Source organism: Crocuta crocuta, unplaced genomic scaffold, assembly GCF_008692635.1.
Source record: "Crocuta crocuta isolate KB4526 unplaced genomic scaffold, BGI_CrCroc_1.0 scaffold110, whole genome shotgun sequence".
Classification (NCBI taxonomy): domain Eukaryota; kingdom Metazoa; phylum Chordata; class Mammalia; order Carnivora; family Hyaenidae; genus Crocuta; species Crocuta crocuta.
Window position 1 is genome coordinate 2827390 of NW_027527386.1, and position 27532 is coordinate 2854921.

General features: G+C 57.3%; 1 protein-coding gene across 1 annotated transcript in view; it reads right to left on the minus strand.

Annotated features, from left to right (window-relative positions):
* Positions 1 to 9123: 9123 nt before the first annotated feature.
* Positions 9124 to 27532, minus strand: part of GNA15 (G protein subunit alpha 15) — a 21463-nt gene continuing 3054 nt past the window's right edge. The window contains exons 2-7 of the mRNA XM_077751842.1: positions 23267 to 23451; positions 17575 to 17729; positions 16776 to 16904; positions 14336 to 14465; positions 13058 to 13211; positions 9124 to 10035 (exon numbers count right to left, since the gene is read on the minus strand). Coding sequence (XP_077607968.1) covers positions 9809 to 10035; positions 13058 to 13211; positions 14336 to 14465; positions 16776 to 16904; positions 17575 to 17729; positions 23267 to 23451 — 980 coding nt within the window. The 3' untranslated portion in view covers positions 9124 to 9808. The remainder of the gene's footprint in view (positions 10036 to 13057; positions 13212 to 14335; positions 14466 to 16775; positions 16905 to 17574; positions 17730 to 23266; positions 23452 to 27532) is intronic.

The following is a 27532-nucleotide window of genomic DNA, read 5'->3' on the forward strand; positions in this document are numbered from 1 at the left end:
GGACTGCGCCCCGCGGCGGCCCCCCCCCGGGCAGGGTGGGGCCGCTCGCCTTGCCTGGCCTTGGTTTCCTGTTATTTGAAATTTCCTGTTATGTTCAAGGTACCCCCAGCTGGGGGTGAGGCCGGGGACAGGGAGGGGCATCCCAACGGTCGGGAGGGTGAGGCGGGGGGCCGCGGCCGCNTGTGCTCCTGACAGCCGGGGGAGGGGGGAGGGCCCAGAGGGGAAGGGAGACGGGCCCCTCCGGGCACGCGCCACCCTCTCCCGGGCCGGGCACCTCCCCTGCCCCCACAGGCTACCGCCTCCAGGATCCTGTTATTCTCCAAGCCTGCCTGGCACACAGTGGGTGCTTAATAAGTGTGTTCAGTGACCGCCCACACACGAGCACCCCCAGATACCCCATGGAAGGCATAGGCACATCTCATTTTATTCCCCTGACGGGGCCGGGCCTGGCCTGCTCTATACCGTCCACAGGAGGGGAAACTGAGGCCTGGAGAGGCGAGGCCCGCTGTCCCCCGTCGCCCAGGAGAACACACAGGTGGAGGGGGACACCCAGACATGGACACGTGTAGGTCTCGGCCGGAACCCTCGGGATTGCCGCTCCCGTGGCTGAGCCGGGGCCGCTCCCCTCACCCCTGGAGGGGAGGGGGTGGCACGAGTCAGGCCTGTCGTGGGGAATCTGAGTGGGGACCCCCAGATTCACACAAGGGGCTCCAGCATCCCCGCAAGTCCCGGCAGTCGCCAGACAGGCCGAGGGCAGACCAGCCTCACCCCTTCCCGTTGTTCAGTGTTCAGCCCTGGGAGCAGGGCAGGTCCAGAAAGCCACAGATAGAGGTGCTGCCTGGGGAGGCGGTCGTGTCTTGTCCCTGGAGGTGACCAAGCAGGTCTGAGGAGGAGGTTGTGGGAACAGGGCTGCCGGGCCGTGGGGTTGTGAGGCTGGGGAGGGGGACGTGCAGCCGAGTCTCGCTCAGGGAGCACCCCAGATCCCTGAGAACGGAGCCTCAGCCTCAACTTCACAAGGAACCACCCAGCTCAGGCACATTCACAGAGGCACTGTGTGTACTGAGGCTGAGCCTAGACCTTGAAATAATCCCTGATCCTGGACTCAGCCCTGATCTCAGGCTCAGCTCTGATGTCAGACTGAGCCCTGATCCTGAGCTGAGACCTGAGCCCAGACTGAGCCCTGATCCTGGACTGAACCCTGATCCAAGTCTCAGCCCTGATTACAGACAGAGCCCTGATCCTGGACCGAGCCCTGATCTCAGGCCCAGCCCCGAAGCCAAACTGAGCCCTGAGCCCAGGCTCAGCCATGATCTTGGGCCTAACTCTGATCTCGGACTGAGCTCTGAGCCCAGATGGAGCCCTGAGCCCAGAATGAGCCCCGAGTCCAGGCTCAGCCCGAACCCTAGACTGATCCCTGACCCCAGTCTCAGAGAGCAAATTCAGGACTACAGTAAATGTTACGAGAGAGCAGAGCTTGACTAACAAGGCCAAGCTATCCAACAATGACCCTCTGCCACGTTTTGCCTGCTGCCTGCGGAAGGCCGTGTGTGCACTGCACCGTATTTAGTCTCACGATTATCCCCAGGCAACAAACGAGCACTCCCCCATCTGGAAACCTCCCCAGAGACACAGCTCTAACCGTGCACGAGCATGCATGCCAGAGGTGATTCACGGTTGCTTGTGAAGGCAAAATATTAGCAGCAGCCCACAGGCGCACCCAGGAGAGAGGCCGACGGCGATGCTGCCCAGTTCGAGGAGTACCACGCAGCTGTGACCAAGAGGGAGCGAGCGGCTGGGAGCGGCCTGGCCTCCGGGACGTGGGGTTAAGTGGGGAAAACACAAAAGGCTATAGGTAGTTTGCTGCCTTCTGCAAAACAAAGAAGGGGAAATAAGATAGACACATATCTGCTGGCTTTTGCAAAAGAAACACGGGACAGATAAACCAGAAACCAATGAAATTGCTTCCCTCCGCGGGGCAGGTAGAGTTGAAATGGAAAGAGGTGGGACCGACCCCCTCTGAACGTTCTTCAGCCTTCACACTCTGTGTGTGCCTTCTATGTCCTACGATGACATTAACTCAACAGGGTGCGGGGCAAACGCTTGAGGAGCTGGATCAGAAGCGCAAAACAGCTGAAAACCATGCCTGCCCAGAAACAGAGCAGACCCAGCCTGTGCAACTTCTGGGCACAGCACTAAACACAGAAGGAACTGACAAGAAAAAAAAAAAAGTGGATGTTGTTTGGTACATGAGTTTTCAGGACTGGCAGGGTGTAGTAATTCTGAAAGTCTCGTGTGTATTATGGGACTGAGCGAAGTAGCAAGGCTACTGATGTCATTACGAGAGGTCTTCGGGGGGGGGGGAGAGGATGTCAACGTGGAACAGAGCACTCGAAACAACCCTGGAGGGAGCGGATCCGCGTGGACTGTGATGAGTTATTTTAGTTTATTGTTTTAAGTTTATTTATTTTGAGGGGGAGAGAGAATCCCAAGCAGGCTCCACTCCATCAGCACAGAGCCCCACGTGGGGCTCGAATTCACAAACCGTGAGATCATGACCTGAGCCGAAACCAAGAGTCAGGTGCTTAACCGGCGGAGCCACCAGGCGCCCCAGGCCCCGTGGTGATTTAAACAAAAAATCTATTTCATAGCTCTGTCCACTGAGACAAGCCAGTAACAACAGTTACATCTGGCGCCCAGATCCTGCCTTTTGAATACCGCCTGCAGGGCTCCTGGGGGAAACGGCCGGTTCCAGGGGTGGGGGCGGGAGAGCGCCACGGGAGTCTGCAAGTTCACGGTGTGCCAGGAGGTCAGGACGGGGACCTGTCAGAGGCATGGGGGCCAGGCTGACGGGGCGGCCGCCGCCCAAGCCCAGAGCGATCTGGGCCGCCGTACTGGGTGACCTCGAAGGTGGGAGAGACTGGAGTAGTGGGTGGGCGCCAGGGGCGGGGGGCGGGGGGCNNNNAAAGGCAGCTAGGGTTTGATGGGGACAGAGTTCGGCTTCACAAGAGGTGAATGGCTGCACAGCGTTTGGGATGGTTTAACGCCACTGAAGTTAACGCATTTGAAGTGATTAAGGTGGTCAGTTCTATGTTGAAATGGTTTTATAATAATAAAACCGGTTAGGAAAAATAAAGAGAAGACTCTTTCCATGTGATCCGGCCTCTCCCCTGGTAGACGTCCCCCCAGTGAGAGTCAGGGCAGCCATCACGTGTGACCTTGACAGCAGTAACTGGCCCAGGCAGTTCGATGACTGGGTGGAATGACTGGGGAGCAGGGCACTTGCATAATCTCAAAGTATCTTCCCACGGATTACTTTTTCTCTCTTTTTTTAAAATGTTTAGTTTTGAGGGAGAGAGAGAGACAGAGTGTGAGTGGGGGCGGGGCAGAGAGAGAGGGAGACACAGAATCTGAAGCGGCTCCAGGCTCTGAGCTGTCAGCACAGAGCCCGACGCGGGGATCGAACCCACAAGCCGTGAGATCATGACCTGAGCTGAAGTCGGACGCTTAACCGACTGAGCCCCCCACGTGCCCCCCAGAGTACTTTTTAACTGTGAAGAGAACAAACGTCTCCCTCCAGAAGCCCGGAGGATGTGGTGTTAACATCCCCGGGAGTGTGGCTCACGGGCATCGTGCCTTCCTGATGGGAGGCGCCCCTGGGGACCGGTCACTGCCCGGAGATTCCCACCGGAGGTGCGTGCCAGCCGACAGACTCACCCTGGGTCACATCCCCCAGAAAAGTGGCCTGTACACTTTCCAAAGAGTTGAGGTCAAGAGAGGTCGTGAGCGATAGCCTTGGATCATAGGAGAAGCAGGATGTGTGGAATCAAGTGCAGCAAGTGGTCCCCAGACCGGGACGGATGCTGTGTGGGGGGAGGTGCTGTAAAAGTCAACCTCGGGACGTCTGACGGGATTTTCACTGGGGCTGTCGATTGAATAACATTATTCCGTCAGTGCTAGATTTCCTGAACTTGACCATCACCCTTGGCTTGCGTATCTGGAGGTGTTTGCATAGGAAATGCATGGTGCTTTGGAGTAAAGGTTCGTGATGTGTCCAACTCACTCTCAAACTATTTAGAAAAATTAAGAAAAAAAAGGTTTTCTATAAAACATATTACATACCCTTAGGATCCGTGTCCAGCGAGACCCAAAGCAAAAGGTTAACCACGGGTGGATCTGGGAGTTAGACTTTTTCTGCAAGGGGCCAAATAGTAAATGTTTTCAGCTGTGCGGCCCAGACGGTCTCTGTCACAATTACTCAACTCCGCTGTTGTAGTGGAAGCTGGCAGGGACAATATGTAAATGAACTTGGCCTTGTGCCGATAAAACTTTATTTGCCAAAGCAGGCGGAGCGCAGGTCGGTGGTGGATCCCTGACCTAGATGAAGGGTATACGGGAGTTCACTGTCATCGTTTCACAACTTGTTGCCTCACTTTGTGGTCAGGTTGTGGTCCCTAAATATCACTTCCCATTCAAAAGAAGCAGGGCTCCTTGGAGAAATGGCCGGGTGCAGGGTTGGGGCTGGGCGAGTGAGGGAGGAGCTAACGGCGGCCACAGGCTAGGAACTCCTCAGGCTCGTGGGGGCGAGTCCGCAGGACCCAGGCGCCAAGCTGCAGAGGCCGCCCCTGGTGGCTGAGTGAAGGGCAAGAAACACACGGACCAGTAAACCTCGAGGAGTCGTGGTTCGCTCCCTGGATGATGGGGACGCCGTCGCTGCTCTGAGGCTGCGAAGGCCAAGTCCCGAAGCGGAAGAGCAGACGTTCATCCATCTCTCCCACGCGGCTTCTATTTCTGGGTAACCAGTTACTCGATAGGGGAGAGGTGGGTTTTTCCCCTGTCACACTAAGTTTTTAAAGTTATTTTTAATTGTGATAAAATCAGGGGCGCCTGGGTGGCTCAGTCGGTTAAGCATCTGACTTCAGCTCAGGTCATGATCTCATGGTCCATGAGTTCGAGCCCCACGTCGGGCTCTGTGCTGACAGCTCAGAGCCTGGAGCCTGTTTCAGATTCTGTGTCTCCCCCTCTCTCTGCCCCTCCCCTGCTCGCACTCTGTGTCTCTCTGTCTCTCATAGTAAAAAGAAACAAAAAATTTTTTCTTAAATCGTAGCATAAAATATACCATCTTTATTGTCTCCAAGTGCACAGCTCAGTGGCGTCAAGCATATTCACACTGTCATGCAGACACCTCCACCATCTGTCTCCAGAGCCTTCCATCTCCCCAAACTAAAACTCTGTCCCCATGAAACATTAACACCCGCCCCCTGCCTCACCCCCGGCTCCCACCATCTACTCTGTCTCTGTGGACGGGACTCCTCTGGGGACCCCCTGTGAGGGGTCACGCAGGACATGTCTGACTTCCGTCATTGTGCACAGTGTCCTCCAGGGCCCTCCACGTGGTGGCAGGTGGCAGGGTGTCCTAACTTTTTTTTTTTTTAAAGCTTAGTTATTTATTTATTGAGAGAGAGAGAGAGTGAGCAGGGGAGGGATATAGAGAGAGGGAGAGAGAGAAAACCCCAAGTTCGATCCCACGAACCATGAGATCATGACCTGAGCTGAAATCAAGTCAGACGCTCAATGGCCTGAGCCACCCACGCGCCCCGAGATACCTTAACTCTTTAAGCTTTAAGACTGAACAACACTGCAGCGTGTGCATGGACCCCATCGAGTTTATCCTTCGTCCATCACTGGACATGTGGGCTGTGTGCCTCCTGGCGGCTGTGAATAACGCTGCTGGGAACATGGGTGTGCACGTACCTCTTCAAGACCCTTTCGACTCTTCTGTTTTTTTTTTTTAAATAGAATAATTCCAGGCAATAAATGCAGAGAAAATGAAAGCATTAGAATACCCCCACTCTTACCATCCCCAATGCTGTATTCAAGGAACGTTCTCCAGTGGCTGCTAAGACCGTTAGGAGAAAGGCTCACAGGGAAACTCATGATGGACGAATCAGACTGATGCTCGCCTCCGTCCAGAGATGATCATTAACACGAAGGAGAGCGAGCGAGTGAACTTGCTGTTCTGCTACGTGTTTCCCGGAGACGGACAGAGACCCAGAGACTCGCAGAGCGAGAAGCAAGCAGGTGCTCTGTGTCCTCGGGTGGAGGCTTACAGCAACCGCCTAAAAGTCCACTCACGTCTCTGGACAGATCAGCCTGCAGGGGCGCCAGGGGTGGGGGAGGGGGCGCGTTCGTCGACACCCAGGTCGCCACTCGCCCGGTCAGGAGGCTGGGATACGGGACGAGTGACCTGGTTTCGTCGACAGAGAACTGGCAGCGAGGAACAGGTCGGGGACGCTTACGGCTGAAGAGTTACGGCGGCCAAACGCCACGTGTGGGCTCTGTCTGCGAGCAAACGCCCGCGGGATGCGACCTTCGCCGACCAGACCCGCTGCCCCGCTGGGCCCAGTCGGGAGACACCCTGATGGGGTCCCAGCATCCCTCCCGCGGGATTCCTTCCAAAAATGCACGGCGTCAGTCAAATCGAGAGCAAACATCCCGAAACCTAAGTTTCGGGAACCGAACCGAACCCGGGCAGGCCCAGAGCCAACACTAACGACGCGGGATTCTGGACCAGGAAGAGGGCATCGGGGAAAGCTGGCCCGCTCGGAACAAAGCCCCCGGGCCAGCTGACCGGCGCCGCGGACGCTGGATTTCTTGTTTCGCGAGCCTGGCGTGTTGCACGGTTACCCAACATCAGGGGACGCGGGCCCAGGGCCACCTGGGAGCTGGGCTCTACGCCTGCAGGTTTTCTGGAGACCTAAACTTCCTGCAAAATACAAAGGTAAGAAAAAAAAGACGCGTACAGGACAAATGGAGAAATCTGGACACTGGGTATTTAATATTAACGAACCATCGCTACTCTTCCCGGCTGCAATAATGTTACATTATGGTTACACTTTGGAAGAGGGAGGCCTTCTGTTTCGGAACGGTGCCCTGAGTGCGTGACGATGAAACGGCGTGACACCAGGGATAATCAGAGTCACCACGAGTCGGGCGCGGTGGGGCCAGGAGGCCGGAGGGCCGGAAGGGGTCAATACCGACCGTGTAGGGAAGGGGTTTCTGTCCCCAGCTCAGGGTCACGATACTTTCAGGGGCCTGTGCGAATGTCTTTAATTTCTTTTTGGATTTAGAAGGAAGCAAATACAATCATCATGAATCTGTAACACGGAGCCCCCTCTGCATTTCACTGATCTATCAACACAGTTGTTAAGAAAACAACTTTTAAGGGGCGCCCGGGGGGCTCGGTCAGTTAAGCATCTGACTTTGGGTCAGATCATGATCTCAAGGTTCGGGGTTCAAGCCCTGTGTTGGGCTCTGTGCTGACAGCTCAGAGCCTGGAGCTGCTTCAGATTCTGTGTCTCCCTCTCTCTCTGCCCTTCCCCCACTTGCGCTCACTCCCTCTCGTGCTCTCTCTCCTTCAAAAATAAACATTTAAATTTTTTTGAAAAAGTAAACAATTCTTAATAGTTGCTTCTGGAGGAAGAGACGTACGGAAGCAAACATGCCTTGAGCTCACAGAAGTCCGGCTGCAGCCTCGCCTCACCTCCCTGTTTTTGTAGCTTTGATATTTTCCACGATAAAAAAAAAGAGTTTTCAAAAAGAGTTGGGGGACCCCTCAGCCAGGGGCCCGAGGTCCACAGCGGTGTCACACCGGTGTTCCAGCTACGATGAGGGGGAAGTGGCCCCTTGCCTCCGTGGTCCTGCCCCCTGAAGCCCGGAACCTCAGCCTAATGGCAAGGAAAGTGCCATGCAAACCACCGAGGGACTTTCCCAAAATACCTGCAAAGAGGGCAGGTGGAGCCCCAACCCCCGACAGCGGGCGCGTGACCTTCTCTGGAAATAGGGCCATTGCAGGTGTAATCAAGTTCAGGCGAGGTCACTGGGGGAGGTCCCCATTCAGTACGACCGCTGCCCCCTGGGAGGGAGGAAAACGTGGAGACACACACACACACACACACACACACACACACACCCACACACACACGAGAGAAGGGGTCATGTGACGACAGAGATGGAGACGGAGGAGGGGCTGCGCCTCAGGCCATGGGGTCCCTGGGGGACCCAGAAGCTGGAAGAGGCGGGAGGGACCCCGCCCTGGGGCCTTCAGAGGGACGGTGCTCGGCCACACCGTGACCTCTGCCGTCCAGAACTGAGGGAGTACAAATCTGCGACTGAAGTCACTCAGAGCGTGGCACTTTATCTTGGCTGCCCGGACCAGCGCGCTTCAAACCTGCCGCGTCATCGAACGAAAACAAGTCAGGAGTTTCTGTCTGTCTGCCGGACGAGATGCTCCCCTACTCGTCAATCTCTGAATGAAACCAAGTTGTTAAAAATGACCAAACACGGGCGCCTGGGTGGCCCAGTCGGCCGAGCGCCCGACGCTTGGTTTCAGCTCAGGTCACGGTCTCGTGGTGGTGAGATCGGGCCCCACGTCAGGCCCCACTAACAGTGTGGAGCCTGCTTCAGATTCTCTCCCTTCACCCCTCTCCCCGTCACCCCCCTCTGTGAAATAAAATTAAAATTAAAAGAAAATTTTAAAGCACCATATTAAGACGTTAACACTAAGGGACACCGGCTGTGGTTACTTAAGGCAACTCTGTACCAACTTCACAAGGTTTCTGTAAATGGGGCTATTCTGAAACATAAAGTTCATATTTTTAAAAGTAAAAAAAAAAAAAAAGCATTGGATGAATCAGTATCTCGGCTCTGCCTCCTGCAGGCTGGAGCCTTAGTCAAGTGATTCCATTTCTCTGTGCCTCCGTTTCCCCAGCTGAAAACCGAGGTGGGCTGGCTTGTGACCCAGTGAGCCCTGGGGGGGGGGGCCGCCTTCCGGGGTGAGTGGAGCCATCACCACCATCCCAATCTCCACCTTCATCTGACGTGGGTGGTGGCTGCTCGAATCCGGGGTAACGACACAGGGTGGGCTTAAATGTCCTCCCCGCCCCCAGGCCAGGGACAGACGCGGCCGCCCCCTGGCCCACAGCGTCCTCAGTCCCCAGCTCCGAGGGCCTGCCCTGCACAGGCGGGCGGACCACACGCACTCCTCCCCTCCTTCTCCATGTCGCTACCCCACCCCGGGACGGGCTGCAGAGTCATCAACAGGACGTCCCTAAAAAATCTCAGGTGTCCAGAGTGTCGTTTCTTTAATGTCCTGCAAGGGGCCCCACAGAAGGGGAGGGAATAAATACAGAAGGGATGGAAGACGCAGCGGGCCCGGCCCCCAGCGCGATGCCTGTGGGCCTCGGTTTCCCTCGTCTGTGAACGGGGCAGGACGCACTGTGAGCCCCAGGCTGTGAAACGGACAGGGTTTTCGGGGTCTTTTCTTCCATTCCGGAGCTGGGAAGCCCCTGCGCCACCTGGGCCTGCAGCTGGTCGGTGCCACCTCCTGTCCGCTAGGGGGCGCCAGAGCCCGGTCCCTGGGATGGAATGACCGCTGCCCCCTCTCGGGGCTGGGGCAGCACCCCCGTGGGGGTCCCGGCCTCTGCCCAGGGGAGGGCTGCACGGGGCGGGCCAGGTCCTCCGTTCTCCCCACCTCTTCCTCCACCCTGTCATCCCAAGTGGCCCTTGTGCTCCCTTTCCGAGGAGGTAAACTGAGTCAACCCAGGGGCTGACTCAGGGGCTGTCCCAGTGAGGGGCAGACAAAGGAGGGGGTGACACCCGGCCTTCAGCCTCTGACTGACTCACAGCCCTTCCGCTCCCAGGACCTGGGGCCTGGGGCTGAGCGACAAAGGGCATCTGGGGTCACTGAGCACCAGTCCACAGACCTCCGCCCCCAAGTGCGGGTCGGAGCCCGGGGGCAGCGGGGCCTGGGTCACAGCAGGTTGATCTCGTCCAGGTAGCGGGCCAGGACCGAGTCCCGCACGTCCTTAAAGACCTTGCGGATGTTCTGTGTGTCCGTGGCGCACGTGTAGTGGCTGAAGAGTCGCCGGGAGCGTGGACCCTTCCGGGCCCCGTCGGCACTGTCCACGCAGCTGGCGTACATTCTGGTGTACATGTCCAGGATGAACTTCTTGGCCGCCTCCACGTCCTGCTTCGGGCCTGGGGGGGGGAGGGCAGTCAGGGCACGCGGCCAGCGGGAGACCCTCCCTCCTGGGTCAAGGATGGGGATGTGGAGACCCTGCTCCATGCACCGATGACGACCGGGCTGCAGGGGCCCCTGGGACCACGTGGTGCTGGCCGGTGCCATCTTTGGTCTCTCTGGAGGGTCGCATGACCTTCAGGTCCAGCCAACGGGACCATCAAGGAAGGACTCGGGTGAGTCACGTGACCTGGAGTGGACCAGTAAGACTTGGCTCTGGGGCTTTGGGCAGCACCGCATTAAAGAAAGAAACCCTCTCACGTGGCTGGGCTTGCAGCTGAGGGGATGGGAGTCTGGAGCTGCAGAGAAAGACAGTCCTGAGAGGTGCAGATGGATAAACTGAGGCCGAGAGAAGCGGAGGGATGGCCACCCTGGTGAGGAACCCGCCACGCTCGGGCTCCCTTTCTCTCCCCAGCACAAGGTGAGCTAAGGGCTTCTAGAACCCAAGTCCTGGTTCTGCTACTTACTAGTCTGGTTGCCTTTATGTCAGTCCATGTAACCGTGGGGAGCCTCAGTTTCCTCGTTTGTAAAATGGGGGTCCTAACTGTCTCAAGCCTCCCAGAGCTGTGAGGATTCATTGCAAGAATGTGGAGGGCTCTGTGCTCCACAATCAGAATGTTACTCTCATTCTCCCAGAAAGGCGGGGTACCCAGTGGTGAGGGCTGGTGGCGCCGGATCCAGACAGCCCGGGTTCTAATCCTGCCTCGGCCCCTCGCTGGCCATGTGACATTTGGCAAGCGATTGTACCTCTCTGTGCCTCAGTTTCCCCACTTGTACAGTCTACAGTAGTGAGGAGGAAGCACAGGGCTTTTTAATGAGGCTCAGACGAGTCCCTACATGAGGGTGCTCCCGAGAGCGTTAGACTCGTTAGCTGTTGCTATAATCACAAATTACTCAGTACACACAGGGAGGGACGGAGACCCAGAAGTTGGCAAAGGGGACCCCAGCCTTTCTGCCTGGGAGAAAAGGACGAGTCATGAGGGTCTCCTTTGACATGAAGGAAAACAGTCCCTCAAAACCGCTCTATCCTCTCCCCACGGCTGCCCAGCTGGGAAGGGAGTAAGGGGCGTCCCCCGTGCTGGGACAAGCTGCATCTGCCTCTCGGGCCCTAAGTCTTCTGGGCATGACTGGCTGCGCTTGGCCTCATGGGCTCTGAGACCTGACAAGGCCAGGCGTCACACCTGTGGTGATGTCACCAAACTTAAGACCTCCATCTACCATGCTGCTTGTGTACTGGGGTGAACAGTGTCCGCCCCAAATCCGTGTCTCCCCAGAACTTCAGATACTGCCAAGTGACCTCATTTGGAAATAAGGTCTTTTGCGATGTAATTGGTTAGCTTGAAATGGGGTCACACTGGACTGGGGTGGGCCCTACGGCCAATGACGGGCGTCTTTATAAGAAAAGGAAAAACCCACAGACAGTAAGGCCGTGTGACAAGAGAGGCAGATTGGAGGGCTGCACCTATAAGCCCAGGGACACCAAGGATTACTGGTAACGCCAGAAACCAGGAGAGACACCAGAGACCGACCCTCCCTCGGCGCTTCCAGAAAGAACAGATCCGCCACATCCCCATCTCAAACACGCCTGTTGTTTTCAGCCTCCCAGTTTGCGGCCCCAGGAAGTGAAGCCAGCTTGTCTCCAGAAAGGATGCCATCGCGCCTCCCCCTGCTGAGAGGGGAGTCTGTTTGCCTCCTTTTGACTACGAGCAGGCCTGACTGTTTTGTCAGAGCAGAGTGCCCCCCCCCCGCCACTCCCTCCCCGGGCCGAAGTCTGGTTTTCCTGAAACAGCCACACTGTGAGCAAGCCCAAGCCTCGTGAGGAGGCCTTGGATTCAGAGACCCCAACTGGGGCAAGGGAGGGGGCAGGGGAGGGGAGAGAGAAGGAGCGGGAGGCAGGGAGGGGGAGGGAGGGGAGCTCAGGGGGATCACCTGTATCTGGATCCCAGCACCTCTGCTGAGGCCACACGGATCAGACGTCCCCCCTCAACCCTTCCCAAGTTCCTGCCCCACGCAAACGCGAGCAAAGTCAGAGGCTGCTTAAAGTTCCTAACGTTGGGGACTGTGTGTCACTCACCTGGGACACTTCTACCAGCCTCTGCATCCTTGCAGTGGCCCTGGGGGGGACGTGCTAGCCGGTACCCCCCTCCCCGGAACCCCATCTCCCCTCTGCAGGATCCACTGACCTGTGCCTGACTCTAGGCCAGGCCCTGTGCCCCGCGGGCTGCGTGGAGGGCTTGCCCCCAAACCCACTCTGTGACACTGTCCTGTCCTAATTCAGGCGCGAATTGCCGAGACACCGCACACACCTATGAGCTCCAAGCCCCACGGGAAAGAGGGTGCCCGTGTCCATGAAAACCTTGTGCCGCGCAAGGGCTTGTTCCGAGGTCAGTCACCCGTTTCCCTAGCAGTCTGCCACCCGAGGGGCGCCTGTGCAGCCCGGTCGGTTCGGCGTGCGACTTAACTCAGGTCATGATTTTGCAGATAGTAAGCTCGAGCCCCTCATGCTCAGTGCGGAGCCCGCTTCCGACCCTCTCCCTCCCTCCCTCTCTCTCTGCCTCACCCCTGCTCTTTTTCTCAAAACTAAAAATTTTTAAATTTTTTAGTCACATAGACGCAGTGACTATGAAAGACACAAAAAGAGAAGTTTCAAAAACGTAGGCAGATTCCGGAACCAGGTGTTGAGCCTTCCAGGTGTGGCTCCTGATGATGCGTGACAGCGGCCGCATGCAGAAGAGCTGTGACCCTTGCTTCTTTAGGACTCCTGCTTGAAGCAGGTGCTTCGAGAATGATGGAGGCTGCCAATCCCCACCCCCAGCTCTACAGGGGGGACACTGAGACTCCCGGCTTGGGTCTGGAACTCAGGTCTGTCCCATCCCGTTTGAAACTCCACGGACTCCAGCTGGGGGTAGCGTCTGGCCCAGCATCTCTCCTGGGAGCTGCTGGTGGGAGCCGAAGGGCCTAGAGAGCTCTAGAACCACTCACCCTGGAAACTGGGGAAGTAGGTGGCCAAGTGGGAGGTGGAGATCTTCTCCTCCAGGATGTCAGTCTTGTTGAGGAAGAGGATGACAGACGTGCTTTTGAACCAGGGCAGTTCCAGGATGGTCCCAAACAGGGCCAGGCTCTCCTTCATTCGGTTCTGTTTGGGGGGAACAGGCAGGTCATGACTCTGACGGCCCCCTTGGCCCAGCCGGGAGCCCTCCCCGACGTGAAGACGGGGCTGTCAGCCTAACCGTCCAGGAGCTCGGGGCTCCGCCATTCCCGGCTGGGTCGGGGGGGAGGTGGGGGAGGTGTGCCCGTGCTTTCATGTGGCCCCTACTGCTTTGACTAGTGTCCCCACGGGCACACCACTCCGGAAGTCCAGAATGGGACCGTGTTTGGAAAGAGGGTCTTTGACGCTGTAATTAGTAGAAAAGAAATCATAGTAAGTACATTGCCACGTTCAGTGCAGGTGTCCTTATAAAGAGGGCACATTTGGACAGATACGTGGGGAAAAGTCCATGTGACCGCGGAGGCAGAGATGGTGACGTGCGCACAGGCAAAGGGACACTGAGGACGGCCAGCGACCCCCAGAAGCGGGGAGGGCCTGGGACAGAGTCTCCCTCACTGGCTCAGGAGGCCTGAGCCTGGCCAACACGCCGGTCGGGGTGTTCGGCCTCCGGCGCTGGCAGAGAAGTCTCTGGAGCTCCGGCCCCACACAGCCCAGCCAACCGGGACACCTCGTGCGGCCGCACTGGAGCAGGGTCTGTGGCAGGACGACCTCAGATCCACCTTTTGATTCCGTCCGAAAGTCAAGACGGCGGCATCTGACCCCTGGCTCCCCAAACCGGCCACGTGGAGCTTTCACCCCTAAGAGCGCAGATGTCAGAAATGGGCGGGTCTAAATTCGGAGAAGAGCTCCCGAGAGAGGGGGCGATGCCCAGCCTTTCGGAATAAAAGCAGGACGCTGCCCCTGAGGCGAGGACCCATTTTCCTGGGCAGCTGCCTTGTGCTTCCTGGGGGGCCGCGTCTCGGGGCTCCAGCGCCCCTTCGCGTGCGTGTCTGCGCGTGCGTGTGTGTGCGTCCAGGGTCCCTGTACACAAGCGCATGTGTGTGCATGCGTCTTGAGTCTTGGGACTCAAGGCTCTGAGCACGGAAGACGGGAGGGTGGGGCCACGCCAGACGAACCTGGACCCCATCAGGAGTGGCCGTGGGCTCTCCTGCTCTGGTGCACGCCTGGGGGCCGGCGGGAGGCGGTGTCCCCACACCTACGGCGGCCCTCACCTCTCTGTTGTTCTCCTCCAGGCACTGGTCGTACTCGCTGAGGGAGGCCAGGTAGATGAGGGCAATCACATTCTCAAAGCAGTGGATCCACTTCTTGCGTTCTGACCTCTGGCCCCCGACGTCCACGATCCTGCCAGAAGTCAGCCCCGGTCAGAACTCAGGCCCCTGAGACGCGGCGCCCCAGATGGCGGGGACACGTTGAGGCCGATATCAACAGCAGCAAGAATCGGTGGCAGCCACTGGGCCAATGCCTCTTGTGTGTTCACTGCGTTTCACCCGCCCCGTGGGGTGTTTTGCCCACTTACACACAAGGAAACTGAGGCAAGGGAGGGGGACACTTTCCCGAGCTTCCGCACTGTGGCAGAGGACAGCGGGTCAGGTTCAGAAGCATCGGCCCTGGTTCTGGCTGGGTGACCGGGCGGCAAACCGCACAACAGCTTCAGAACTCAGTTTCCCCGTCCCTGAGGGGTGGCCGTGCTGTCCTGGCCACCGCGGTCCCCTCGTTGTGTGGCCCAAGGCGAGGGCCCAGCCTCCTCCCCCACACACACAACAAAAGAGCCCTCCCGCCTTGCTGTTCTCTCTCTAAGAAATGTGGGTCACTGATAACGAGCCTGCGTCATTTCCCCCGGGACGGGACTGTTGCCCAGGCAGCCAACAGGAAATGCCAAGAGGCCTCAGAGCAAGAAGGGACTTGCCCCTTTGTGTGGACGGGAAACCAGGGCTGGGGCCTGTGGCTCCCCATCCCACAGACAGCCACTCTCGTGCCTCTTCAGACCCCCTCCAATCCCAGAGCGGGAGGGGGTGCAGTGGCTGCTGGGGGGGGCTCTGCAGGGATAGGTGTGGGGGGTTACTTGCCAGCCCCCCATCTCCGAATCGGATCCCTCTGATCCCTCACCCCGCTATTAGCTCTCTCCTCGCCTGAGAACATACTCAAGGCTTCCCACCTAAAAATCAGCACCTCAGCCCAGCCTTTCCTGTGACTTCCCCAAACTCTACCTTCGTTCCGAAACTTTTACCAATTCATCCATCCACCCACCCATCCATCTACCCACCCATCCAGCCAGCCAGCCAGCCACCCATTTATTCACCTTTCCATCCATCCATCCATCCACTCACCCACATAGTCACCCATGCATCCACCCATCTATCCATCTATATACCCATTCATCCACCCGCCCATCTACCCGCCCATCCACCCATCCATCCACCCGCATATTCACCCATCCATCTACCCATCTACCCACCCAGCCATCCATTTATCTACCCACCCACCATGCCCGCGTCTGCCCACCCTGCACACATCTATACATACACACACTCACCCATCCGTCCACTCGCTTCTCCTTCCATCTTTCCTACTCTCCTCCCACATTTACCAAGTTCCACCTTGATCCTGAGCTGATCATCACTAGCAAAGCAGGAGACTCAAACTCTCCGTCAGGGGAGGAGACTGACGGCAAACAGATAAATTATGAGCCTTCCTGGTAAGGACTATTGCAAAGGCCGGAGGAGCATGTTGGGGGGTCGATCCAGGACAGTGTGGGACTCGGTGTGGGTGAGGTGACACAACCCCTGTGCCCAGTCCTCACCTCCCGCGGCTCCCACCATCAGCCCACAGACACAGAGCTTGCTCAGGCCACTGATGGCCCCTAAATGCCAATCCCAGAAGTCCCTTTTCTCAGTGTACTCTTCCCAACCTTGACTTTAGTTTTTGACACTGGCTACCGCTCTGCCCGGACCCCTTGCTGCGCTGGCCACGCACACCTCTGCCTTCCAGCTCAGGCCTGTGTGTGTCTAGCCCCCTTCCAGACACCTCAGACTCAACGTGCCCCCAAACGACGTCACCGTGCAATCTCTGTCACCGTGCAATCTCACGCGCCGCCGCCATGGCCCCGCAGTCACCCCGTCTCTGATTCTCTGACTCTTACACTCATCCAGTCCTGTCCGTTCTACGTCGGAAACCATTTTATACATCATCCTTTCATTTCCATCCCCATGACCGTGGCCCTGGCCCTTACCAGTGCTTCCTGCCTGGACCATGGCTCCTGCCCGCCCTGAGCCTCCTGACCTCCAACCTCACCCCATCTGAGCTTCCCCCAGTCCTGGATCAATCCCCCTGGAAAATCGCTGACTGCACAGTCTCTGTCTCTTCCTACCGAGGCGCCTTTCAAGAGGTATCCTCCTGAACTCCTATTCACCCTTTGAAGCCCTAACACCGATGTCCCTCCTTCAGGAGGGCCTGCCCTCCTGGAGCTCTGGTTGCCTCATTCTGGGCTTTTCTGGGTCCCAGACCTGGCTGTATGGGGACTCGGGGGTCTGGATCCAGCTCAGCCTCCTTCAGCCTGGAAGCCCCTTGAGAACTGGGAAACTCCTATTCATCCTTCAGGGCCCCAGTTCCTTTGCCCCCTCCACAGGCAGCCCTCCCCAGCTCCGGGCTCACCGCAGGTTGGTCTTCTGCACAGAGAAGCAGTACTCGTTGATGCCGGTGGTGGGCATGCGACTTCGGAGCACGTCCTGTGCTGTGGGGACGTAGTCCTCCTCAGTGATGCGCTCCAGGTGCGACAGGTAGCTGTGGAGCGAGGAGCCCTGAGGCCTGTCCCGCAGCCTCCCCTTTGTTTCTCAGAGCCTCGCAGCCCCCCCAAAGCCCAGTGAAGACCCTGAGGGGGGAGGGGAGCTCCTGAAGAGGGGCCTGGACATCTGGGTGTGCAGGTGGCCCAGGAGCGTCACCCTGAGGCTGTGGAAGCATCAGGAGAAAGAAGCCTCACCCTCAGGACAGCAGGACCTCAAGGACAGCGTAAACTTAAGAACAGTCTCACCGAGAAGGGGCGTCACCTTGGGAAAGCTGTCACCCCCAGGGGTGGCACTGTCCCAAGAAAAGTGATGGCCTGGAAATAGGCTACTGTCTGTCAAATCGCCCTCAATGCCCAACATCGTACCCAGGACAGCATTACTGTGTGACGACAAGCACTGTCCTCTCAGGAACGTCACCCCGGAGCTGTGTCCCCCCCAGGAACGACGTCACCCCGGAGCTGTGTCCCCCCCAGGAACGACGTCACCCCGGAGCTGTGTCCCCCCCAGGAACGACGTCACCCCGGAGCTGTGTCCCTCCTCCCCCAGGAACGACGTCACCCTGGAGCGAGACCACCCACCGCATGTCCCACAGCGGGAGCCAACCAGCCTGGGCCCCGTCTGTCCCGGGACGAGCTCACCCACACCTGCGGCCCCGGCCCCACACTCACTACACGGCCGAGTCGAGCAGGTGGAACTCCCGGCGACGCTCATAGCAGGCCCGGATGCCGGCGTCCCTCCACAGCCACTGCATGGCCACGGCGTAGCGCTTCTCGAAAGCCGTCACTTTGTAGGGGTCCTGGCTCATGACCAGGCTGGCATGGTGCTGGGGAGGGAGGGCCGGGGCGAGTCAGACATCCCTGCAAGCCACTGCCCCCCCTGCCACTGAGTCCCCCCCCCGCCCCCGCGCAGTTCCTAGCCCGCCCCTCTGCTCCTGCCTGCACACCCGCGTTGGTACCCGGATGGAGGGCGGAGGGACAGTGAGGGACGCGCGTGCAGGGACGGCAGTTCTGATTGATGCCTATGCGGCAAGTCACTACAGGCGCCCCCACGACAGACAGCGCGAAGAAGCAACGTGCGCAGGTCCCTCGGGGAGGTAGAGGCACGCGCAGCCGCAGTGCTGCCCTTCCTCCGCTCCATCGGCCCTCCTCTCCTTCCAGCAGGAGCGGCTGCCCTGACTACTGGGTTGGCCTGTGAGCGCGCATGCGTGCGCCTGGTGCGTGCGCACGTGTGGGTGTGTGCGCATGCATGCGCCTGGTGCGTGCGCACGTGTGGGTATCTGCGCATGCGTACTGGCGTATGCGTGTGCTTCCACGTGCGCGCGCCCGTGGGCCCATGAGGCCTCGTGCACGTGCGCTCGTGTGGTTTGCGGGTGCCTCCGAGCCTGGGAATGGGACAGAGGTCGCCATTTCTACTTAATACCGTACTGAGGTCCTTGCCAGGGCCAAACAGGAGGGAAAGGAGAGGAAAGGCGTCAGGTTTGGAAAGGAATGTGTCACACTGTGGCAGCTCACGATAGCATGACAGCAGGTAGGAAATCCAGAACAGTCTATCAGGATAAACTAGTTAACTTAGCAAGGCCCCTAAACGCAAGTTCAAAAAACACACATCCAGCGTGCGGCTATATATTAACCGCTAACTTTCAAGACACTTTCGAGAATTTAAATCCCACTTACAGTAGCAGAAAAAGATAGCAAAGACCTAGGAATAAACCCAACAGCAGAGGGGAAAGCTGTCTACACTGCAATACATCACTAAGAAAAAATTCATTTGTTTGCTTATTCAATGTTTATTGCTGAGAGCGGGCACATGTAGGCAAGTGGAGAGGGGGAGGGGAGGATGGATGATTGAAAGCGGGCTCTGCTGGGCGCCTGGGTGGCTCAGTGGGTTAAGCGCCCGACTCTTGATGTTAGCCCGGGTCGTGATCTCACGGTTTATGAGTTCGATCCCCACTTCGATCCCCACATCAGGGTCTGTGCTGGCAGTGCAGAGCCTGCTTGGGATTCTCTCCCTCTCTCTGCCCCTGCCCTGCTCACGCTAAGAAAGAGAGGAAGGAAGAGAAAACATAAGAAAGAAAACACAAAAACAACAACAGCAATGTGGGTTCTGCACTGTCAGCACAGAGCCCGATGCGAGGCTCAAACTCACAACCTTGAGATCATGACCTGAGCCAAAGTCGGATGCTTAACCGCCTGAGCCACCCAGACGCCCTCACCAAGAAAAAATGTAAAGGATCTAAATAGTTGGAAGGCTATGCGGTGTTCGTGGATTGAAAGACGCAGCCTTTTCAAGGTGCCAATTCTCCCCAAATTAATCTATGGGTTCCACGCAATTCTACCAAAATCCCAGAAAGGGGTGTGTGCGTGTAAAAACTGACAAGATAATTCTAATCTTTATGTAGAAGCGCAAAAGGGCCCGGGATAGCCGACGCAATTCTGGAGACCAGAGTGTAAGTATTTACACTAGCAGGCTCCACGACTACGTATTAGGAAGCTACAGTCGCTAGCATGGTATTCACTCAAAGGTAGAGAAATTGACCAACAGAACAGAACAGTGAGATTTAACAGATCCAGGCACATCAGAACACCCGGTTTCTCACAAAGACGAGACTGTCATATGGTGGGAAAAGTGTTAAGTGGCACTGGCGCTATTGAATGTCTGTGCCAGGAGGATAAAAATGGAAAGAAACGTAATTACACCCAACACAAAAATCAATTCCAGGTACGAAGTAAATCTAAATATGAAACAATACAGCTCCATGTGAAACCTGGCAGTAGAGGTGCGCCTGGGAGGCTAAGTCGGTTGAGCGTCCAACTCTTGGTTTACACTCAGGTATGATCGTATGGCTCGCGGCTTCAAGCCCCACATCCAGTTCCACGCTGACAGCGCAGAGCCAGCTTGGGATTCCCTCTCTCTCCCTCTCTCTCTGCCCCTCCCCTGCTCCCATGAGCGTGCTTTCTCTCTCTCTTGCTCTCTCAAGAATAAATAAATAAAACTTAAAAAAAAATAAGTAGGGGCGCCTGGGTGGCTCAGTCGGTTAAGTGTCCAACTTCGGCTCAAGTCATGATCTCATGGTCCATGAGTTCGAGCCCCATGTCGGGTTCTGTGCTGACAGCTCAGGGCCTGGAGCCTGCTTCAGATTCTGTGTCTCCCTCTCTCTCTGACCCTCTCCTGCTCACACTGTCTCTATCTCTCTCTCTCAGAAATAAATAAAACATTAAAAGATTTTTTTAATAAATAAGTAAATAAGTTTTTAAAAATTGAAAATAGCAGTAGAGAGTTTCATCATGACCTTGAGGTGGAAAAACATCTCTTAAGCTGGCTACCAAAAAGCAAACAAACAAACAAACCAAAAACCAAGTACCAAAAAATCAACAACACACCGTTAACCAGAAGGCTGACACACTGGACTTCATTAAAATTAAGAGCTGTTCAACCAGACGCAATGAAAACAATGAAGGTGCAGGGTATGGATGGGGAGAAAATATTTGCAAAATACATAACAAAGTGTTCTTTTCCAGAACATACAGAGAATCTGCTACAAATCAGTAAGAAAAAAAACCCCAATGATACTATTTTTTTAATGGGCAAAACCAAACCAATACCAAAAATGGGCAAAAGATTTGAACAGCTGCTTTGCAAAATGGAACATCCAAGTATCCAACAAACATATGAAGAGGTGTGCGACCTCCTAACCAATCAGGGCGATGCAACTCAGAACCACAATGAAATACTTCCAAGAACCCACCAGAATGGCTACAACGAGCCGACAGCATCAAGTGTTGGCAAGGACAAGGGGCAACCCGAGCTCTTCGTGTTCCGCGGGCAGGAGTGTGAAATGGTCAAGTGCTTGGAGACAGTCCAGTGTCTCCTCCAAATCTAACCTACTTTACGATCCAGATCCACTTCCACATGGACACCCAACAGAGATGCGTTGCTTTTCATGAAATACATACGGTAGAAATGAACAAACCACAACTATGCCCCCCAAAGATGAACGGAGTACAGACTACTGAGCAGCGTCAGAAGCCAAACGTGGGAAATGTTCTGTTTAATCCCAAGTATGAGAAGTTTAAAAACAGGCAACCCCAATATATGCTGGTGGTTACTCTTGGGGGGCAGTGATTTTGGGAAGAACCTCTGGGGTTCTGTTCTTGTCTCTTGTCCTGGGCAGTGGCCACACACGTGTGCTTACATTGTGAGGGATCCACTGAGCTTGTGAACTGGCTTCTTCAGGGTGTTACATCTCAATTAAAACTGCTTTTCTAGGGGCGCCTGGGGGGCTCAGTCCGTTAAGCGTCCGACCTCGGCTCAGGTCATGATCTCAAGGTTCATAAGTTTGAGCCCCACATCGGGCTCTGTGCTGACAGCTGAGAGCCTGGAGCTGCTTCGGGCTCTGTGTCTCCCTCCCTCTCTGCCCCTCCCCTGCTCACGCTGTCTGTCTCTCTTAAAAATAAATAAAACATTTTTAAAAACCACCCACAAGTGCTGGTGAGGCTGTGGAGAAATTAGAGCCCTCGTGTGCCATCGGGGAGAATGCAAAATGGTGCGGCCACTGTGGAAAACAGTGTGGAGGCTCCTCANGAGCCTGGAGCTGCTTCGGGCTCTGTGTCTCCCTCCCTCTCTGCCCCTCCCCTGCTCACGCTGTCTGTCTCTCTTAAAAATAAATAAAACATTTTTAAAAACCACACACAAGTGCTGGTGAGGCTGTGGAGAAATTAGAGCCCTCGTGTGCCATCGGGGAGAATGCAAAATGGTGCGGCCACTGTGGAAAACAGTGTGGAGGCTCCTCAAAAAAATTGCAATGGCTCTACCCTATGACCCAGCAATTCCACCTCTGAGTGTTTAACTGAAAGAACTGAAATCAGGATCTTGAAAAGATACTAACATCCCGTGTTCACTGCAGCACGATTCACAAAAGTCAAGGTGTAGAAACAACGTAAGTGTCCATGAATAGAACGTGGTGTGCGTGCGTGCACGCGCATGCACACACACACACACACACACACACACACACACAGAGGAATATTACTGAGCCTTAAGAGAAGGGGATTCTGCAATGAGTAAGAACACGAATGAATCTGGGGGACATCACGTTACGTGACACAAGCCAGTCACACAAGGATGAATACTGATGACCCCACTTACATGAGGCTTCTAGAAAAGGCAAGTCACGGACACAGAGAGTAAATCGGGCTGGGGCAGGGGGATCTGGGGAGCTAACATCCGAGGGAGGAAAGGCTCCAGTTCCTCAGGAGGACCTAGTTCTAGAAGTCCGCTGTGCACACCACCACCCTGTGCACACCACCATCTGTTACGGGGGTGGAACGTGTGTGCAGTGTTAATATGACAAGTGCACCCGTAGCTGCTCCCCCCGCAGCCGGATCCCTATGCCCGTCATGGTATTGATGTTTCCACCACCAAACGCGTGCTGGCTCGGGACCCCAACCCCAGGCATCGAGGGGTCCACAGGGGAGACGCGAGAGGAGGGGCGGGTGCCGAACTCCCCTGGCGGAAACTCCTGGGGGAAACAACAAAACCTGGTGGCCCAAGATAAATGGCTCCGCCCCAGGTGTCCAAAGGGGCATCACCCAGCACGGGGGGTCCTAGGTGACATGGCCCAGATCGGCGGGTCTGAGTGGACATGGCCAGAAGGGTGGGGACTGTCTGAGGGGACGAGGTCTTGATGGGGGAGGGGGGTTCTGAGGGGACACGGTCCTGACAGGGTGAAGGGTGACCGAGGGGACACTTGTCAGGGTGGTGACTATAACTGAGGGGACACGGTCATGACAAGGTGGGGACTGACTGAGGGGACATGGTTGCGACATGGTGGAGGTGACTGAGGGGACACCATCCTGACAGGGTGGGGGCTACCTGAGGGGACACGTTCCTGGCAGGATGGAGAGTGTCTGAGGGGACACGGTCATGACAAGATGGGTGATTTCTGAGGGGACACAGTCCTGACAGAGTGGGGGTGTCTGAGGGGACCCGGTCCTAAAATGGTGGGGACTGTCTGAGGGGACATAGTCTTGATAGGGTGGCGACTCTCTAAGGGGACGCGGTCCTGTCAGGTTGGGGACTGTCTGAGGGGACGCGGTCCTGACAGGTTGGGGACTGTCTGAGGGCACCCGGTCCTGACAGGGTGAGGTGTCTAAGGGGACACGGTCCTAAAATGGTGGGGACTCTCCACGGGGCCACGGTCCTGACAGGGTGAGGTTCTGAGGGTCACGGCATTGACGGGGTGCGGGGGTCTCAGGGGACCCGGTCCTGCCCTGGGGTTTCCGACGGGACCTGTCCCCCCGTCCCCGCTGTCCTGCAGGCCCCCCCCCGCCAGGAGCCCCGGGCGAGGCGCAGGTCGCTCACCCTGCTCTCGGGCCTGCTGAACGGGATCTGCAGCCAGTCCATGGCCTCGAGCATGGCCTGCATGGACGCGAAGATGTTCTGGTAGATGAGGGGCCGGAAGCCCTTGCGCTCCTCCTCCGAGTAGCCCGCCCCGTGGATGATGCGCATCTGCTTGATGAACGTGCTCTTCCCGCTCTCGCCGGGGCCTGGGGGGTGGGGGGGGCGGACACACAGCAGCTCAGCCCCAGGGCCACCGCCACCCGGGGCTTCCGGGGCTCAAATCCCATTCCGTGACCTGTGCGCTCCTTGCCTCAGTTTCCCCAGCTGTCAGGCCCCGTCTGCGGGCTCTACATGAGGGTGAATGAGTTCACTAGGAGGGGCTCCCAGGAGGGGTCGGCAAACTATGCCCCGGGGGCCTTCCGGCCGGCACCCTGGTCCCGCGTGGCCCTCGGGTTTCCACTACAGCTCTAGTGCTTTTTGTGCTAAAACAAAATCATTTACATTTTTAAGTGATGGACAGGAATTTGAAAAAAGACTATGTCATCACCCGTGGAAATTATATGGAATTCCTGCCTCAGCGTCCCTGAATAAAGTTTTATTGGCACACGGTCACGGCCATTTGTGTACAGACGGCTGTGGCTGTTTTCCGGCTACAACAGAGACCGTCTGGGCCGCAGGGCTGAAAATCTGTACTCTCCGCCTGCACAGAAAAAGTTTGTGGACCCCCGGCTTCAAGCACGAGTAGACACAGTTAAGAGCTCCTTGAGTGTTCACTATTAGTAGTAGTAGCATTTACTATAGTTAGAATTACTGTTATCGTTATTTGCTATGATGATTTCAGGTAGAGAAGCTTTTATGAAGGAACTAGGGTAGGATAAAGAGATACGTTTTAGTTGACTACAGGTGGATGTCAGGGAGGGCTTCTCAGAGGAGGTGACTTGTGAAATTGAGATCTGAGGCTGGGAAGGTTACTCTTGTGTCAGGACCTGGAGGAAGGGCACATCATGCAACCGGCACAGCCTGTGCAAAGGGCCTGGGGCAGGACCAGGCCTGGTGTGTTGGAGGAAGAGCAAAAAGGCTGCTTGGCCGGAGCAGAGGGGGCCAGGGGGAGAGAGAGAGGAGGGGAGGCCAGGTCCTGCAGGGGCTGGGGGGCCACGGGGAGGACTTGGGGCTTTTACCCCAGGGAGGGGGAGCCCTGGAGGGCTGTGGGGAGTGGAGCACCTGACCAGGTCCTCGAAGGCGCTCTGTGGTGGCAGCTGCAGGGAAGACAGACTGTGGGGCGAGGGCAGGAGCCGAGGGGCCGGGGCCGAAGCAGGTGAGTGATGACGAGGGCTGGGCCCCGTGGGAAGATGGGGGCCCTGGAGACGCATCTGGGGGACGGACTGACAAGCCCTTGCTGAGGTACCAGAGTGCGGACAGGGGTCCTCGCGGGGCCACCTACACAGGTCACGGGCCAAGCTCAAGACGGAGCCCTTCCGAGCCCGGGCGCCGTGGGAGCACCCAGGCCCCGCGCCCAGAGAAGCCAGCCGTGGGCTGTGACGGCCGCACTGGGGTGTCCCATAGCCCTGGGCCGGGAGCTCAGAGGGGCTCAGCTCCCTGCGGCCTGAGCTCTGGGATCTCTCTCTGTGCCTCTGTTTCCCCGTCTGTAAAATGAGCGTGACAGCCAGGCAGGAGGTGCGCGGCCGGAGCTCCCTGCCCCGCCCAGCTCCTGGGGGACAGTGGGCTGGGGTCGTTCCAGGCCCGGGAGGGGGGCCTGGAAGGAGGAACCGGAAGCAGCAGGCAAGGAAGGGGTGGGACCCAGAAAGAGGAAACAGCCAGAGGGAGCAGGGGGGAGAGACAAAGAGGAGGTGCTCCCCAGGACCTCCCTGTCCCCTAGCTGTCCCCGATTTATCCGAGGGCAACAAGGGCAGGCGTGGGGTGACCCCAGGCGTTGGTTAAGTCCCCTGGACTCGACGTCCAAGAAAAGGAGTTGCTTTGGGGCACCTGGGGGCTCAGTCGTTTCGGCTCAGGTCATGATCTCACGGTTTGTGGGTTCGAGCCCCGCATCAGGCTCTGCGCTGACATCGCGGAGCCTGCTTGGGATTCTCGCTCTCCCTCTTTCTCTCTCTGCCCCTCCCCTGCTCACTCTCTCTCTCTCAAAATAAATAAATAAACTTTAAAAAAAAAAAAAGGAAGGAAGGAGAGGGAGCGAGGGTGGGAGGGAGACAGAGAAGAGAGGGAAAGCGGTAAAACGTCAGCATCTGCCGAGAGCCGGGCGCCTGTGCGATGGGTCTGGAAGCGTTTTGGGCTAAAAAGTTAACGGAAGGGAAACCTGACGCGCCATGGGGGATGTTTGTGGGAAACTGGACCGGACGGATTGCAAGCCAGTCGCTGCCCGGGGCCCGAGCGCAGCCAGCAGATCGCCGTCGTGGGGTCGTGAGGGAATTCCTCGCGGTGACAGGCGCGCCGCGGTCATACAAGATGTTGATGCCGGGGGGTGGGGAGGGGAGCTGTTCAGTAGTTAGAAACTACTACCTTCGCCCCTTTTCTGCACATGCAAAATTATGCCGAAATAAAGTCTCCCCCCGACCCATGCCCCGGGTCCACATCCTGAAAGTCTCCGGCATGGAGCATTGTGGGTCTGAGATGACGGAATTTCTTGGACTTTCAGAATGTCCCTGCGGTGGGACACACGGATGCCACAGCCGCTGGCGTCAACCCACAGCCTGTTGCCGAGGGGCCCGGAGACGGAGATCACCCAGCCCGTGGAGCTCCCGTAACGTAGGACGCCAGGGCCTCCCCTGGCAGAGGGGCGGCTGTTGGCCCACTCTCTGTGTGGGGAAACTGAGGCCCAGATCGGCCAACGGGCTTGCCCGGGGCCACGCAGCTGGTAAGTGGCCAAGCTGGGACTCGAACCTCGTTCTGCCTGAGTGCAGAGCTCGTGGGCTATGGGTATGAAACCAGGAAGCTGCCCCCCATCGATAGTCACCGCGAGCTGGATTTAACTCTCGGTGTCTGGGCCGAAATCCTCCATCCGGCCCTCAGCCAACCCTCGCAAAGACCCCCACTGGTTTGCCATTTGCAGAAGACACCCGGGAATCAGAGAGGTGGGGTGACTTTCCTGGGGTCGCACAGCTAGCAAGAAGCAGGGGGTAAACTTGAGCCCTGTGGGTCCTGCACCCACAGAAGGGGCCACGGCCAGCCTGCTGGGTCACGCGGCGTCAGAGCCCCGGGCCACCAACGTCATTCACGGCACGTGTCCGCAGACACCGGGAAGGTGGACAGCTCCTGGGGGGCTGCGGGAAGGGGGCCGCGCCCTTTGACCTCCTTCCCGCTAGCCCTCCCGCTCTCAGACCTGGGGTCTCCCCCAGAAATGTGGGGAACAGTCAAAGGTCACACTGAGGATCACCTAAGTTTGTCGCGGGGCCCTGATTTTCTTCTCTCCTGTGTCGTTAAAGGAAAACCAAAAAAATGCTGCGCGCTACCCACCGCGTGGCTTTTGTGACTCATGAACGGGTCGCAGCCCGAAGTCTGAAAACCCCGCTGGGTGGAAGCCCCTCTTTGCAGCCCATGACTGTCCTGAAGGCGCTGAGGGTTCCGGAACTTCTCCAGCCCCAGGTTCCTGGTCTGCAGGGGGAGAGCCCAGGTGGGGCTGGGGGCTGCAGGGAGAGCTCTTCCCGCCTGGGGGCCAGAAGGGAAGTGCCTGCTTCCTCCTGGGGGGGGGATGAGGAAGGGGAAGCTGGAGCACCCCCCACAGCGGGAGAGGCCGTGTGGCTCCTTCTCTGGCAGATGGCGGCCCAGAGGTCCGTCCGACGCCCCAGGACACGGGGCCGCTGGGGCACAGGGAGCTGGGCCCGGGCAGCTGGAAGGTAAGGGGCTCAGCTTCTAGGTCCGGCTCTGGCTTAGACTGGCTGCTTACCCCAGACCAATCCTGTCAACTTCCTGGGCCTCAGTTTCCCCATCTGTCACAGGAAGGTCAAACGTGTGGGCTCTGGGCACTGCAGATTTGTATCCCCGCTGTGTGACCTCGGGCAAATCACATTGCCTCTCTGGGCCTCGGTTTCCCCACCTGGGGCTGGGAGCTGTATCTACCTCAGACTCCGTGGACAGAGCTGGCTCCTTTAACGACTTCATTGTGATGTCCCCCCCACCCCCCGTTCTCTAGCACGCCAATCGCTTCCTGTCGGGGCCAGGCTCCCGGCCCCCCAGCCTGCTTCCTCAAAAGGCCAGCCATCTCCAGGGAAAAAAATAACTTTTGGTTTCAATTCCTGTTTTCAAGAAGGGAGAGGGGTGTGGAGGCAACCCACG